General features: G+C 38.7%; 1 protein-coding gene across 1 annotated transcript in view; it reads left to right on the top strand.

Annotated features, from left to right (window-relative positions):
- Nucleotides 1-1,963: 1,963 nt before the first annotated feature.
- The window catches only part of LOC138000657 (signal peptide, CUB and EGF-like domain-containing protein 3), a 33,930-nt gene continuing 18,611 nt past the window's right edge, over nt 1,964-17,282 (top strand). Inside the window, exons 1-11 of the mRNA XM_068847221.1 lie at nt 1,964-2,110; nt 3,032-3,171; nt 3,861-4,004; nt 4,925-5,033; nt 6,500-6,685; nt 7,267-7,389; nt 11,367-11,492; nt 12,186-12,308; nt 13,893-14,012; nt 14,779-14,913; nt 16,474-16,671. Coding sequence (XP_068703322.1) covers nt 2,047-2,110; nt 3,032-3,171; nt 3,861-4,004; nt 4,925-5,033; nt 6,500-6,685; nt 7,267-7,389; nt 11,367-11,492; nt 12,186-12,308; nt 13,893-14,012; nt 14,779-14,913; nt 16,474-16,671 — 1,468 coding nt within the window. The 5' untranslated portion in view covers nt 1,964-2,046. The remainder of the gene's footprint in view (nt 2,111-3,031; nt 3,172-3,860; nt 4,005-4,924; nt 5,034-6,499; nt 6,686-7,266; nt 7,390-11,366; nt 11,493-12,185; nt 12,309-13,892; nt 14,013-14,778; nt 14,914-16,473; nt 16,672-17,282) is intronic.

A 17,282-nucleotide genomic window follows, 5' to 3' on the forward strand; every position in this document is an offset into this window, starting at 1 on the left:
CAAAGAAGCCAAACAATTCAACCAGAATCAGCTGCAGAGGTGCCCATTTCTTAGGTCTCGTGAACGTCTGTGTGAGATGCATCCTTGATACATTTGGCTACCAAATCAGAGCCTCTAAAAAAGCTAACTAGGAAAGATGTTTATTTTCATTGGGGGAAGGAGCAAAGCAGAGCTTTCACTAGTTGAAAGTGCATAATGTTGAAGAGCGAGTGATTTATTTTGTAAGCAGAAGCTTGACTGATGTTGAAAGGCAATACTCATTAATCGAACGAGAAGCTCTGGGGATTGTATGGGCATGTGAGCGGCTGCACATGTTCTTATACGGAAGATACTTTAAGATTCTCACAGATCATAAGCTGCTGGAGTTTAGCTACTCTAAGCTGGCTTCCATTTTGAGGTTTTTTGTAGCTTTCTGCTTACACCGTCACAGAGCAAATAACGGCTACTTTCTTCCTCCATCGTTTAGCACTGACCTGCATTGTTTGGCAAATGATCCCCGATTACCATCAAGACTTTTGTATCTTATGCTAGCATTTTTTTCGAGCATTTCAGTGAGGCAAAAGCATTAATAAAGAATTATTCGAACATTTTAGTGGCATTTTCCCAGAATATTCTTAACAATTTCAAATCCATCAAATGTCACAGTCACCGCACTATACGCAGCCGAGAAGTCAGGAGTTTTAGAAGGTGGTCGAAAGGCGGCCATGTTATATTTTTGGCTTTTTTCTCACCTTTGAGTCTTCGATGTTTTGTTATCGAGCGTGCTACTATTAGGCATTTGCGTTCGCTTTTATTTACATAACAAGATATGCAATACTAGGGAATCTGTATAAGGGGTGTTATGGGAGCATTTTAGAGAGAAAGATGCAGGATTAAAGTGGAGCATCCTCATATTTAACGTCTTACTGACCTACACAATAACTGCTTCCTTATCAAGCGAATTTTCCTTCCACGAGCTTTCACCTTGCCTCCTTAACCGATTCACTGGAAAACACGTAACTGCCACATGAGAGTGTTTTCTTAGATGATGTTTGAACATTTTTATTCAAAGTTACTGAAACAGCAGTGACATGCGACTTTGATAATTCTTTTCTGGCCAACGCTCGAATGAGCAAAAGAAGACAGTCACTGCGTTTTTGATAGAATCATGGCGTAACGTAATTTATTTATTACTTATCAGCGAAATGAGCTTTAGTCTTCACTTAAGGACTGGGTTATAATTACTAAAAAGGTGCGCAGCGCTACCTGCTTGATAAATTTCAATTGGTTTTTACAGCATGTAACCGCCGGGAAGGGTTTTATCCTCTGGGAAGTGCTATCTACCAGGGCCTGGTTAGTAACAATTTGTACGTTGTAAAGCATGTCTTGGCATGGGGAAACCTATGTCTATTAGCATACATTAAGGTCATGTATCAGATTTATTATTATGTATCTATTAAATATTCTTTGTTTAAACAGCTGTCGTCGTCATAAACACGGAACGTGACAACTTACACAAATATTCGACGTTGCAAATGACTTTTCACATGTACTGTTACAAGAACTGGCAGTTTTTGAAGAACGCGATAAAAAAACAAATCCCAACATGAGACCAAGATGACTAATAATTCAAAAAAACATTTTATAGCTTTCAATTTTGACCTGAGCAGATACTTAAGAATTCACAATTAGTCCTTTTCTAGGTAATTCGTTAAAGCAAACAAATTGCTCATTGCTTTCCAAGAACACTTCTCAACATAAAGTAATGGATTTCGTATTTTATTACGAGTGTTTGGAAATACGACATATTTGCAAGTGATGTTTATGTTGCTTCGTTCCATTTGCGCTTTAATTTTTAAACGTTATCGTACCCGAAAAGAAAAAGAAAAATTGATGTTAATCATTCCAATTATTACTGCTAATAAGATATTGTAATTCTTTGTTGAAACACCTGCATTTGGCCAGAGCGTAGTGTAAAAATTTCTCTGAACTTAGGAGAAAATCACTTGCTTCGAACCACCAAGTAATTTATCTTCATTGTTCATTGCTAGTCCTAAAAATCAAACGATGAAAGCATCATTCGTGCTTTCTATGATAATACGAGCTCTATCGGTTTCTCATTTTGTGACAGGTAAGGATCAATTAAGGAAAAAAATTGTTTTCGGGTTTGGGTCATGTGAAATGAGAAATGTTTGATCGGAGAGGTCGATATCTAATATCTAAGCTATCGATCACCGACAAAAGCGCCATTAGCTATGATCTAGTAGTGCTACCAGAAATTATGAACTAAAGCCACGATCCATTCTTTGAAGAATGGACTTTTTCATTACGGACTCGAACTAAAATGCTTAATTTTCTAAATTAGTTTCTTATAATCACCGTTTCTTTGAGCACTTATTTTATAGCTCTGTTGAAGTTCATTGTTTGATTTCAAATACATTATAGCAAAAGGCGGCCCCTAATTTTCAAATCGCTCTTAAAATTATTATTTATTTGCCGCTTCCTCGATGAATTAACTTAAAGCAAACGCCCCATTACATGACAGCGAATGGCAGGATTGCCTTTTTAAGCCACATTTTCCTATGTGTTCTTGTGTTAAAATTGTTAGTCTCTTAACAAATCCTTTCTTTTTCCCGATTAAAACAAAAAAACAAAAACACAAAGATACTGAAACGCTAGTGTACGGACGTCTGATTTGAAAATTGTGTTTAGCTTTGTATTTGAATTTTTTCAGTTATATTGATGGTCTGGACTCATTTAACTATTTCCTTCTATTGAATCAGTTTCGTACTTAATGCTGTTCATAGGGTATTGGTAATCACACGCGGGGTGTAGCATAGCCAATACCATACGCACAGGCGGGCCGGGAAAGGTAGTACATGATATATTATAGAAGTTTAATGCCATAAGAATGAAAATCGGTTTTTATGAAAGACTTATTATTATTATTATTATTATTATTATTATTATTATTATTATTATTATTATTATTATTATTATTATTGCTATGGAAGGGGAGGCTCAACAAATTGTCGTTACTTTCTTGTCATAGCTCGCAAAACAGCATATTTCTCCAGAAGCCTGGTGACGTCATCCTCCGATCTTTCACCAGAATTCGCTGCCATGCATGCGTTCATAAACTCTACATCGGCGTGGTGCCCGAGGACAAATTTCACTAATGAATACTTACAGGTTAGCGCGTACTAGTGAATATATTCTTTGGAGAGATATAGTTTAAAAAAAAATGTATTTTCCTTCTTTTCTTGCATTGGCAAATAGAAGTAAAAACGTTTTGGTTGCATTATGTTTGGAAAGAGACCTTCTAGCCAATTCGCGAAAATGGAGGATCAGGCATTTGAGGTCTTAAGGTTTCACAAAGTTTAATTAAGACAATCTGCTTGCTCACAATGCAATGTAACCACTTAGCTAAAATCAAATACCTTCAGAAGACAAACCCCTTATTGATTTAAACGGACGACATCGTTTCCGCAATAATTTCAAGCTCGAAGAGAATGGCTTAGAAAAACCCAAAATAGTATCTTTTTCTGAAGTCTTTTGTTATTTGAAGTCCTGCGCCCCAGATTTGAAGTCCAACAAAAAGACAGCAAACGGGAGAATTACGAACACACGTGAATTTACTTTCCGTGCGTTCGTCGGCGTTTGATTCAAAATAGTATCGGGGAACTAGTCAAAGTACCCTGATGGGACAAAATTTAAAGAGCAAAATAATTTTAGACGTGTTAGTTAATTAGCTTGCTCGTTGATCGCTTATTTGACTGACGACTTGCTCGTGGTAAATTTGTTGGTAGTCGGTTGATTATTTGACTGATTAACCCTCTGAATGATTACTGCATTAATTGATTCCTTTGTTCACTTCTTAGCTTGATTTTGGTGGAATCAAAATAATAAAGGAAATCAAAATCGCCGGGGAAGCAAGTCCTCCTGTCAATCAAACCGGTCGTAAAGTAACGAAGTACCTAATTCAAGTTAGTGCGGATGGTGTCTCTTACAAGGATTTTGAACAAGTAAGTCATGATGATAATAACAACAATAGTAACTGTAATTGTTAATTGGCGGTGAGGTATGGGGCAGGAATTGTAGAACGAATGGACCAAGGAGAAGTTAAAATTAGTGATCTTGGACTGGTAAGACAGGAAGATCATGTAGGTGAATAGGAGTGCACACCTGGAGCTAATATTTACCAAGGGAAGAGGGTAGTAGGGAATTGGTAAGTGTGGCAGAGTGCGTAGATTACTGCAAGACCTCCTTTCTATATCTTAAAGCGACCGAGGAGTGATTGTTACAGGCGGCCCTTGATCTAAGGTCTTGTTACAGACAAGGGAGATGGTTGAATGTCGACGGCATTAGAGGTACAATAATCGAGAAAAAAAGAAGAAATACCGATAACTCTTGGGGATACCTGACATCATAGACAATTCTCAGATAGGCGTGGTTTTGGGAACACCTGACGTCCTCAGAAATACTGCCGTTGAGTGTCTAGCTAAGCTGCAGGTCGGATCTGAGACGTAAGGGATTGTAGCCAACCGAAATATCTAATTAAGAATTGAAGTAGATCGCAAAATGATAATGATAAAAACGATAACGATAACGATACTGATAATGATTGTAACAATAACATGCAAACAAAGGATAATACTGGTGTCGCTAAGAACGAAATTAAGACAGGAAGGAACTGAGGTCTGGGACAAAGGATAGTTTTTCCCCCTCAATTTACTTGCGACCCCAAGATGTATCAAAGCTAGGTAATTTTAGTACAAAAATAAATATATGATAATAAGGATTTTCCTAACCACGCATATAAAGATCGTATGGCTTGATGAAAAGATATTTCAAAGCGCTTCACTCAAGCTGATACTCTCAAATTTAAACGAAATTTAAGAACTAGAAAACTAAACTACAGTTCTCGCATGCCTCCATTTTTCAGATTTCAAAAGCTGATGTCACATTAAGAATAACAATACAATACATGCGAATTGTTCCCCTGGAATTTGATGACTTTCCATGTTTGAGAATTGAAGTCTATGGCTGCAAGGGTATTTACTCACTGACTCCTGTATATCTTCACTTTATTCATTTACTGATTTGATCGATTGTTTGTTTATTGTTGTTGTTTCTCCTATTTCATTGGTTGCTTTTACTTCTCGAAAGATAATAACCGCGGCACCTTAAAAGGGCATAAGCTTCCTTTTCAATGAGAATCGATCTCAAAACCCCATAATGATAACTTTACCTAACTCTTGATAGGAATAAAATCAAACAAATCGTAAAAAAATGGGCTGGGCTGAAATAACACCTTATTATTAAGAGACTTTCACGTCTTTTCTCATGGGTAAACTGTCACTTCAGCCCATTTAATCCATTCTTATTGAAACATTCGAAAGCACTGATGCAGGAAAAGGAAAGTGGAATTACACATTGGAATTATTTTTGCAATCATTTCCTTTGTGTTATGAGCCCACTGCATGCGAATAGATAACTCATGCGTTATGACAACTCGTGCGTAGTATAAAATGTTCGACCCGTACAACAAATTCGAGGTCAAAACTAAATTTCATGTTTTTGTGTAAATCCGCAGTATATATCTTCCACCAAATTTGGGCCTTATTCATTCAGTGTATTTGCTTTAATACTTTCTGTCATTAATGAACATCAACTGGTTCAGTAAGAAACCGTAAAATTCACAACTGCTAGCTCCAAAGCTTGGACATGCGCAATACCGTGAAACAGTCCCTTTAAGATCAGCTGGAGAAAAGACAGTCGCCTTTCGATTTAAGTGTCTTCTGTACTTAACGAAGGGGCACTAATGGATAAAACTGTACAGCAATTGAATGAACTCAGATCAAATCGTAGGTTGGTTATAGGAGAAGGGAAAATCAACAAACTAACAATCTCAAACCACTGGTGACGCCAAGTCTGGGAATTGAGCCCGGTGTCAAAGAGGATTTTAGACCCCCGATCCAGATCCGCTGGTGGATGTGGACCCCCTTTCGTGAATTTGGACCCCCCTGAAAGTAATTGTTCTTTTGATTAAAGTAGTAAAATTCCTTTGCAAATAATTGCATTTGTGAGCGCACCACCCATTTAAACTATCAAATGGAAGAAAAAGAACAATGAAAGAAACAACGCTTTACGAAAAGGCCACAGCGCATTGGTGGGAGGAAAAGCTCTCAACACTGCGCCATCTCCCCTTCTTTCCTCTGATAAAATGTGAACAATCAAAAGCTGATAAGCACGGCACAGCATGCTACAAATCTTTCAAGGAACTTTAGGTTGAGTGCGATTTTCGAAATCGTTAAATTGGTGACACTAGGAGCAATTGATGAAAATTTATTACAAACTACTGTTTATATTCCTTGCCATTTAATTTTGAAATACTCACATTTCATACATAAATTAATTATTAGAGTTCTGCAAACTCTAGAGAACGATAATTAAAAAAAAAAAAGGATGAATTTACATTGATACTTTTTATTTCAACTTTGCCAACTTCCCATTGCAGCAAAGAAATCAAAGCTATGCAGTGAAAACAATGGTGGGTGCTCTCAAAAGTGTATCGCGCACTCTGAGTACTGTTTGTTTGGCAAGTGCTTCTTCGACTGTCAGATTGACTTTCTCTGCACCAAATGGGCAGAGTGCCAGTGCTATCCTGGTTATAACTTGCTAGGTGACAAGACAAGCTGCAAAGGTAGATACAACAATTTATTCATCAGTTAGCAGCGAGGTTTCTACTTGGCTGTAGCTACATAGACAGAGTTGCTTGTTTATATTTCACGAATGTTTTGACCGCAGAATAGCGGAATGCAAACGGCATATGGGAAGACGAATTCCTCGTCATTCCACAAGCACAGTCTCACAGAGAGGCATAAGAGAAAGCATAGCCATAAACACAAGCAATGTAAAAGGGGTCTCAAGCAAAAGAACATAACCACTGCCAGTTCACGAGTATCGCTGACACGGTGATCAACTGACAACGACTTAAGGGCACTACAACAATTCTGTAGCGCTATATGCTAAATTTTCAACCAAGATAAGACTGATTTTGCATCTGATGTGTGTACAAACTCCCCTTTGGAGTGGCTCAAACCAATTTTATGCACTTTCAATTAACTGTTACTCTCAGAAGGACTGACTTCATAGTCTCTCTCTCCCTCTCAGAGTTGCCTACACAGTAGGAAACTTTAAGCGGGCTCTGAATGCACTTAGAGAATTAATTGCCCCAGCAGGGTTTTAGCCCAGATGACAAACTTTAGTTTGTCTTTAACACAGATGTTGATGAATGCAAAACCAATAACGGTAACTGTGATCACCTCTGCGAAAATTCTCCCGGAAGCTATCAATGCAAATGCCACCAAGGATTTGCTATCAACAGCAACAATCATACATGCGATGGTAAGTTGACAATTCGAAGAACTAGTTCTCGAAGGGAAACCAAAGCAGACATTTCTTTAACTCGTATTCACTAAATGTCTACATGTTTTTGGTTTCCTCGACTTGATGAGCGACCATTCATTTATTTCTTTAATTTTAATGGCACCAAGGAAAGCGTATGCTTAAGACCAGATCTCATTTTACAGGATCAGTTGCTTGCTCAAAAACATGACATCCGTTTATTATCATCATCATCATCATCATCATTATTATTATTATTATTATTATTATTATTATTATTATTATTATTATTATTATTATTATATTATTATTATTATTGTTATTATTATTATTATTATTATTATATAGCAGAGGATTCAACTGAATGTTGCATTCTAATCAAGCTACAAAGTGCGAAAACCGTAGCCTGTGAGCCGTGGAGTAAAAAGGAAAAAATAAAGTTATGTTAAAATGCAAAATCTATATCTACAAAATGTATCTCTCTCTCTCTCTCTCTCTCTCTCTCTCTCTCTAAATATATATAGGTTGAATGAAAAATGGAGTCAAAAGCAAACTACTCAAAGGTCCATGTTTAATATAGGGAACAGACGTTTCGCCCTTCGGGCTTCTTCAGTGTTCACGACACAAGCTAAAAAATATTTGGCTCTTTTAGCTTGTATCAGTGTTCACGATACAAGCTAAAAAGCCAAATATTTTTTAGCTTGTGTCGTGAACACTGAAGAAGCCCGAAGGGCGAAACGTCTGTTCCCCCCTACATTAAACATGGACCTGTGAGTAGTTTGCTTTTGACTCCATTTTTCATGTGACAGACTTTGAACCCACGTCCCCCTGATCACTAGTCTAGTGTGATGACCACTACACCATCAAGACAACCATGCTGGCAACATGGCTGATTGATCACTTAATGTGTGGCATTTACGTGGGACTCCATATGGACCAGTGTTTCCATGTGACCTGCATCCTTGACGCTGCAAGCGGACAAGAATTAATGTAAAGAGTCAGTTAAGTAGCTCCCTTGAGCAAACAACGTATCACCCCCAGGAGGATCGCAAATGGATTCACAGTCCAAGTTGGGGAAAAATTGAGAAAAAAGTTAAAAGTGAAAGTTAATACAGGAAACTCAACACTGGACAACTTCTGGCGTGCCAGTAGTTAGCGCGCGCCGTTTCATAACACACACGTTATGTGTGTTATATGAAACGGCGCGCGCTAACTAAGTTGAAATAATCCTAGAAAGCTTTGTTGTGTGTACGGTCCTCTTTCTATCGATTTCTAACTCAGACTGCAACCTTGATAGTCCGATAGTCCGGACGATATTCAACGTGCCCGAGAGCACTGCTCTCTGCATCTTTCGCAGTACGCCTGTGCTTCTGCCTCCCACAAGCTCGCGCATCGTGATATCCAGCTCCTGTTACCACCCCCCAAGGGCACCCATTATGATTTTACATTGCTTCAACTCGTAGCATGGGATCTGCTGCCTCAGTTCCCAGTGAAGGGGACCGTACTTAAGGGTCTTCTCTTCATCCTTTCTTTTTCGATTGATAACCCACGGGTACCTCCTTTCTTTTTCGATTGTTAACCCACGGGCAAGGGAGTCACAACTCCCTTACACTTATGATATACAATACGTACATCCACCCTATTGCATCTGACCTCTTGTTGATCGGCGTATATAGTGAACCGGCGTTAAAAAGAATTTCGGGCAATCAAGGAGAACAGGTTTGGATTTTCAGGATTTAATGGCAGCAGTAGAAATACAGAAATTTGAAGCTGTGAGAACGGAAAATTACAGTTACAATTCGGTATTTCTGAAACACAAATTCGATCGGAAATAAAACGAAAATGTAGAAAAATAGTAGGCTGAAAAATCCTTCGTACATTCCATAAAATATCACATTGTCTTTTTTGTAATTGAAACCTTAAAGTCTAGCACGAGGTCTTGCGTAATCGGGGTTGATGTTCTTATCAATCACTGAATGTTTCCAAGTCACCGGAACATATAGGGACATCCCAATAAGCTTTAACGTTCTCTAACTCATACACAAGGGAGTTTAAGATCTACGACACGACGGCAACGAAAACGTCACAAATTATGTATATTTAATGAGCAAAAACAATAGCTTTGGACGCTCTGCACGTGCATTTTTCATTTTTGTACATTTCTTTCACATTTTCTGCAAATCTACGACGTGAAATTACCAATTCTCAAGTTTTTCAGAGAACGTGAACACAAGGCAGCGAATTTGAATTTTCTGTCGTAGATTCAACACCGCACCTCCTAATTCAGTTCATGGAAAGTCACACTAGTTTTTAGAAGTTGAACAAGCCGACATGATGACGAAAAAGATTAACTGACCTGAAGTTGGAATTTTAAATGACGTTTTCGTTACCGTCGCGTTGCAGATCTTAAACTCCCTACAGGCTTGGGCTTGTCGGGTGATTACCAGGGTCGTATCTCGTCTATACGTCCCTAATCGTACAAAAGCTCGTAAAACAGTACCTTTAGCGCTGCGTCGTGTTTAGAGAGAAACTTTCTCTGGGCCAACGCACTACATCCTGACAAATGGTAATGGTAATGAATTTATATAGCGCGTATTTTTATCAACATATTCAAATGCGCTTTACAAGCAAGGTATCTATGGGTGAGATCGGACATCAGCATATATATAGGCGCCGCTGGCAGCCGCTATCAGTCCATTAGCGATCTCACCCAGCACATGCATGAATGAAATGAGGTCTCACCACAACACCGGGAGCTCCATGCCCTACTCTTTACGAATAGTGTGTGGGTTCTTTTACGTCCCACTGGGTTGTGAACATTGAAGGGTTGTGAGACGGGGCCTACGGTTTATAGTCCTTATCCGAGAAGACTTGAAAGTCCAGATGTAATTACAAAGGCAGCACTCTCTCCTCAGTTATTTTAAGACTCGAAGTGTTGGTCCGGCCGGAATCGAACTCACGACCTGCTTTTGGCAGCCTGGTGCTCAACCAACTGAGCCACCGGTGGCGGTGACAAGATATGAGACACGCTCTCTGGGACCTTCCCGCATAATCTGCACCTTACCTTACCCTCCGCGCTTGGGTGGGTCTTCAGAAGTGTATATTCGCGTTGGTAAGAGCTGCCCGTATAGCTCAACGAGTCCAACGATTGTGTGTGATGGACAGTTATTCCACTCTGTGAGCCACCAGAAACACCCGCCCGCACTCAAACTCTCATCCTCCAGTCTGGCAGTCACTAGACGCCCTTGCCATCGTTGATTTCTGATCTCATTCTCTAACTTCTCGATTTGGCACTTCCGCGCCTCTTACCCAAACACCTCCGCGCGCACTTAGCCGCTTCTTTAAAAGTGGACTTACCCCCCGTCCTCGCAGCTTGCTCTTCAATCACCATAATCACGACATGGTATTCTAGTCGACTCAACAACTCTTCCCGTTGAGACACCAGTCATTCCTGTACACACTTTCACTTCTCCCAATCCCTGCACTCAAACTATCTGCAACGCTACCGAGAGTCTCCTCTAGTCTGGGGGCTTGATCCCGTAGATTTTGACTAATCAAGGCCAAATCACCGTCTTATTGTTACTATTATTATTATTATTATTATTATTATTATTATTATTATTATTATTATTATTATTTGAGACGTCAAAAGAAAACCGAGACTTGATTATACTCCATCCGTTAGTCCTTGCACCTAATAATCAACACCAAAGATCTACGGACAAGATTTGTACGCAAGACAAAGAGGAGGCATCCTCCTCCTCGACAAAACTGCCCTGGATCTTGGAGAAGGGCTAATGATAAATCACCCAGTCTGAAAAGAAATTTAAGTTAATCAAGAAACTGGCTTTTCTTCACGAAGCGCCAAACGTAGATTTTGATCGGCCATTATGTCAACCTTAAAATAAACACCAGGGACATCTTAAATGGCGAAATTCCTGCCATAATTACTTATTGCGTCCTTTTTTCCTGTTCAGATGTAAACGAATGCAATGTCAATAATGGAGGCTGCAATGATTTTTGTCACAATACATATGGAAGTTACTACTGTTCGTGCAGAGTAGGTTTTCAGCTTCAGTCATCGGATAATCACACTTGCAACGGTAAGTGTCAGTATGCCAAATTAGGCCATGGGCTCAGCCTAGATCATCTTTGGACTGTAGAATCGGCATCCTCCTTTAATCCTTCTTCAAGTTCAGAACGGTATCTGGCAACCCAGTCCCTTACTTCTACTTAGCTTCGTATTCCGCCATTAGCTATCTGCGTACGTGTCCGGCTAAACCTCGATTTACTGCTTGCTGCACCTTGTTTCACAACTACAGGACTAAAATTATAGGAGTATTTTGTCCGAGACGTTGTGGCGTGACCGTCCACTCTTCTGACTAATTTTGTCCATTCATGCGTGTAAATTTCTCAATAGCCCTTATGCGCGATGACGACTGCATGACTAGCTGATTTCTCCACCAAGCCTCGAATTTGAAAATCAATCCTGTAAATCCCAATGAAGCAAGCATGTAAAGAAAACCGACGTGCAAACAGTATTGCATGTCCAGATGATGTGAATAATTTTGTGCGAGCGAGGCTTAGTGGTGAGTTTTGAGCATATGACGTTATCATGCATAAAGCCTATTCAAGTTCATTAAGACAGGCAACCCACTAATTAGACACAGGTCAAATCAAGGCACCCTGCAGTTACATCATGAATTGTTTCTCCTTACGATTATCGCTCTCTTAACTTCACTTATATTTTGCTAACAACTTTCGTTTCATTGTCGCTTCATTTTAAAATTTCCCAGATATCGATGAATGTTCGATGAACAACGGTGGATGCAGTTACGGCTGTCAAAATCTGCAGGGCTCGTATTACTGTACGTGTCCAACGGGATTCAAACTGGACAGTACCCAAAAGAACTGCAAGGGTAAGAGACAAGCAAACGTAATGAATATCAATCGATGTGGTGCATGGAAACAGGGCCACCCAGCGAAAATTATTTCCAAAATGTATAATAATAGGAAAGAAACTAAACAAGAAAACGCCAATAATTTTTTTTTTTTTAATTTTGCTAGAAAAAATGGTGTTCGGTACTCCCAGCTAGATAGCAAGGGAACTCCCATCACACGGTCCTTGTGTCACTGTTTCCAAGCCAGCGAAGCGAAACCGCTCACGCAACCTGTCAAAACAATCATTTTTTTAGCATGTGATAAGTTGAACCCAGCTTCTCCTGAACGAGTTCTTCTCCAGTCTTCTTTAGTTGCAGTTCTCAACCAGCCAGCACGGATTGAGATGATTTTCCGCAAAAAGACTATGAAAATTATTAACTTTTCAGCCAGCTCAGTTCTCTATTTTCGAATTCCCCATAGAACTCTTTGTTTTTTAAATGCTCTTGGGAATATGCAGTGTCCCCAACAGCATTTCAAAACATAGTTCATGCAAAATTTTGGGGCGAACAAAGTGTAATATGGGAAATTCAAATATAATGATAATAATAATAATAATAATAATAATAATAATAATAATAATAATAATAATAATAATAATAATAATAATAATTTTGCAGAACAAATTCGTTGGGGGCCTCTAAGGAAAAGCAGGAATAAGGTCACAGGAGTATTTTTTTAACGTGTTTAAAGAACACTTTATAAGAACCGGATACAAGCTCAAGCGTAACGGAACTCAAAGTTAAGAGTGATGAAAGAACAGTAAGCAAGAAGAAAAGGAAAGAGGCTGAGGGGCAACGAAAGGAAAATCTCGACTAAGCAACGAGAAGACATAATGAAATCTGTCATTCACATATGACACTTCATAGTTTCGTAGTTCCCGGTGTTGTGGTCTGTCTTCTGTTGTGCATCATGGTTGGGAGGGTAAAAAAGTTGCCACAGTAATTGGCGCAAGCCATTGTAGAGCTCTGCCAGATTGACTGGCGAAATCAATAAAGATGAAATATCATTTTTTTTTTCATTGTAGATCTTCATAGAAACAAAAAAATCCAGTTAAATAAAGTCAATTCAATTAAATATTCCGGCTTGAAGACAACCACGTTGTTACCTCAGGAATGCATCGAGGACGTGAACTCGACCAGTCATTATATAACTCGGAAAGACTTCGGAAGTTCTCAGTTATAACTAACATCAGCAAATGCTTAGAAGGTCGTTCTGGTCTTGTCACATGCTAGAAAATAAGCGTATAACTAGTGTCATAGAATATTTGCTTTACGACCTTTGTAAAACACAACTCATAAACTCAGCTTTGCTTGCAAACATTAGAGTACCTACATCCTCGATTAGCCTGAGTTTACGCTATTTCGTTGTGCTGTCAAATGCATTTTACAATATTTGCATGGAAGAAAACAAAGCATATTTTTGGTATCATAAATTTCTGTTAGTTGGTAATTCCTTGTTCATTCATTTAAAATTGAAGAATGCAACCATCTCTCCATTAGGATTCAAATTCATATTGAGTTCTTTTATGATCCTTGATTGTAATAATTTTCTTTGGCTTACAGATAGTAATGAATGCCTTTTGGGCAATGGAGGCTGCGAGACCTATTGCCATAACACAAATGGAAGCTATTACTGTTCGTGTTTGTCTGGTTTTGAGTTGTACGACAAATTAAGATGTAAAGGTAAGTCAACAGGTGCTAGCAGTTAAGATTGAAAGAAAGAAGCGTCCCTCATGAATTATTAGTAAACCGCAACTCACTTGGGCCCTCAGGTCACTTCTACAGGAGGCATGGCACCTGAATGTCAAGTCTATCACAAGTCACCAGCGGAACTCCTGTCAGGCAAGAAAGGCGAAGACTACTCGACGGCAATGCCTTGGATAGGGACTAGAATCTCATTTGCCATCCTGAGAACACCCCTCCTGTGCTAGCGCTATATATATATATATATATATATATATATATATATTAATGTAGACGGATTTTGCAAGTGCCAAGCTTTTTGTTTGATTTTCCTTTTTTTTTCTTTGTCTTACATTACCCTTTTTTAATGACCTATTGTTCTGATTAGTATTTATAGACCAACTTACAAACATTGTGAAGTTTAGCTAACGTCCAAACGTCGTCGTTTTGGCAAATTCTTTATTCTTGAAATGTTAAGAAATATTTTATTCCAAATTATTATTATCATTCTTCTTCTTCTTCTTCTTCTTCTTCTTCTTCTTCTTCTTCTTCTTCTTCTTCTTATTATTATTATTATTATTATTATCATCATTAATGTTGTTATTATTATTATTGTTGTTGTTATTATGACTAAAGAGTTAACAAAAGTATTGGATTATCTTCGTTTCCGTGCTAATGAGAGACACGGTACGCAGAATTATTGATACCGTGGATATCGCAAGAGAACCATTCCTCACAAAAAAAAAAAAAAATTTTTGTTCTTCAGACATAGATGAGTGTGCCACTAATCATGGAAACTGCAGTACAATCTCGACAGAATGCCACAATTTTCAAGGAGGGTATAATTGCAGATGCAAGAAAGGCTACAAGTATATACAAGGAGATTACTTAAATTGCGAAGGTTGGAGCCCTTTTCATTGTTCTTATTTATTTAATTTGTTCCTAGCATTGTTTAAGAAGAAGGTAAAAGTCATTGAAAAAAAAAAAAACACCGCTTGACGAACTCTTTATTACTAGGAATGAATTCAATAAACCTCTCCTTGGCGTAAAGCTAGGAGCATACGTAAGCTAACAGTAGCTCAAGACTTTTTTGTCTGCATCCTCAGAGACAACCGGTATGAAGTTGGGGAAAATAGCGAGGGGACACCTCGTGACGCTGATTGAAATAAAGTTGCATCCAATCCTGCATTCAATCCTTTGTAAAGTGCCCCTGTGATAAAAAAAAAACACTTCCTTTTTTCCTTCAGATTTTGAAATTGTCTTTGCTTAACACCTGACTGTCAAAATTTTGAGCTTTGATTTTTATCCAAAGGCCGTTTACTTTGAGTGTAAGTTTTGGATTTCACGGTCCGCTATTACTCACGTTCAAAACTGACCGATTGGACCTCAGACGGTTGGATCCAGGGAAAAGTGACGTCAGAGGCTCACTAGCTTAAAATTTCAGCGTATGAACGCAGCTTATTATATATGCAAAGCGTGAGTTTAAAAGTTTGAAAGCCCAAAACCTCCGTGATGCATATTAATTCTGCGGCATACACACGTATTGCATTCTTAAACTAGTGAGCCTTTGACGTCATTTTCTCCTCGATCCAGCTCTCTCAATAACATAATCTTAGTAATGGCGGACCATTAAATAGGAAAATTACAGTTAAAATAAAGAGTTGTCTTTTTGAAACCAAGGCTTAAAACGTGGGTCACTTAGTGTTTTGTTAACATAGTTTTGAAATCCAAAGAAAAATATGAATTGATTTTTTGGTCAAAGGGGCACTTTAACCTTTATCGTGTACTCAATTTTTCAAAATACTGGAAAGAACTGATTTGAAAGGGGAATGGAGGAGAGAGGGTGCGTGTGTGTGCGTCGTATATTGTCAGTAGCGAATTCGGTAACAAAGTCTGTTTTGTAAAGGCCCTTACTAAGATTTTCTCGTTTCATCTCATTTTCTAATTTCACAAAAATACATTTCAAAACCAAAACATGCATTTTACCTGAATTTCTTGAGGTCTTTTCTAACGGACCACACAAGTTGTAGACATTTGGTAACTAAAATTAAAACACGGCCTAGCTCAAATCTACTTTTTGCTAACTTTTACATTGCGTTCAAAAGTTGACGACAAAAACATCTTTGCGATAGATAATCAAGGAGGTTATAATCCTTTTATATCAAGCAAGCGCGAGTAAAACAAATGTTTTATTAAAAACTTCAGAACCAACAACTCTTCCATGTATTGTGGACTAAAAGCATCGATTTCTGCCTCGGTCAATTCAGGTCTAAAGCGCCTTTTAATTTGTCAAAAATGTTTTCAGCTCGCTTTACTGCTGACGCGTTCCTTGATCATATTAGGCAAAGCAGGTATAGCCTGTGTCCGGCGAGCCAATGAAAATGCTTGAAATCTGAAATTCATAGTTCCGTTTTCAATAATTTCTATGATAAAACACTCATTTGATTGCGTTTCTCTGTAGTTATCTCATGTCCTCCGCTGGTGGAAGCAGCGGGAACTGAGGTCAGTCCTCCTGAATGCCTGTCTGTTGACGGCCGAAGAGTCAATGATACTTGCGTCTTCAGCTGTGACAACGGGTATAGGCTTCCAGACCCAAACCAGGCCTCAATGATATGTCTGGATACTGGAGCTTGGGACAGAGCATTGATAACCTGCCAACGTGAGTTTAAAAAAAAAAAAAAATAATAATAATATATATACTTTTGTGTGTATGAAGAAGGCCCGAAATCCAACGATGTAGTCACTAGCCAGTTGCAGTGAACTACCACTGACTTTTTGAATGAAAAACATATGTGCCGTGAGTGGGAATCGAACCCGCGTCCCCCTGGTTACTAGTCGGGTGTGCTAACCACTGCACCGTCACGACAACCCTGCTGGCAACAGAGCAATCAGTGAAGATACTGGTTAGCCATGGGGTTCCCCGGCACTGTTTAACATTCAGGAACAGGACTACATCGGATCACCCGAAGTTGATTCACAGGCTACCAGCTAATTAATTATACTTTTGTGTGTATGAAGAAGGCCGGAAATCCAACGATGTAATTGTTATGAGTACGAAAGAAAACACGTCTGTAGGCTTCAACTTCAAGAGCTTTAATAGTACTTTTCCACTACACGTGATCCTCAAGATCACGTGACTTACAACCAACTTATCATAACATCCCCCTTCTTAAGCTATTTGGCTGTCTTAATGAGATGTGCTAATACAAGTGAAAACTGGAACAAGAAGTCAACAACTCAACTGTGGATGAATCTAAAATACAAGTCTTT

The sequence above is a fragment of the Montipora foliosa genome, chromosome 4 (genome assembly GCF_036669935.1).
Source record: "Montipora foliosa isolate CH-2021 chromosome 4, ASM3666993v2, whole genome shotgun sequence".
Classification (NCBI taxonomy): domain Eukaryota; kingdom Metazoa; phylum Cnidaria; class Anthozoa; order Scleractinia; family Acroporidae; genus Montipora; species Montipora foliosa.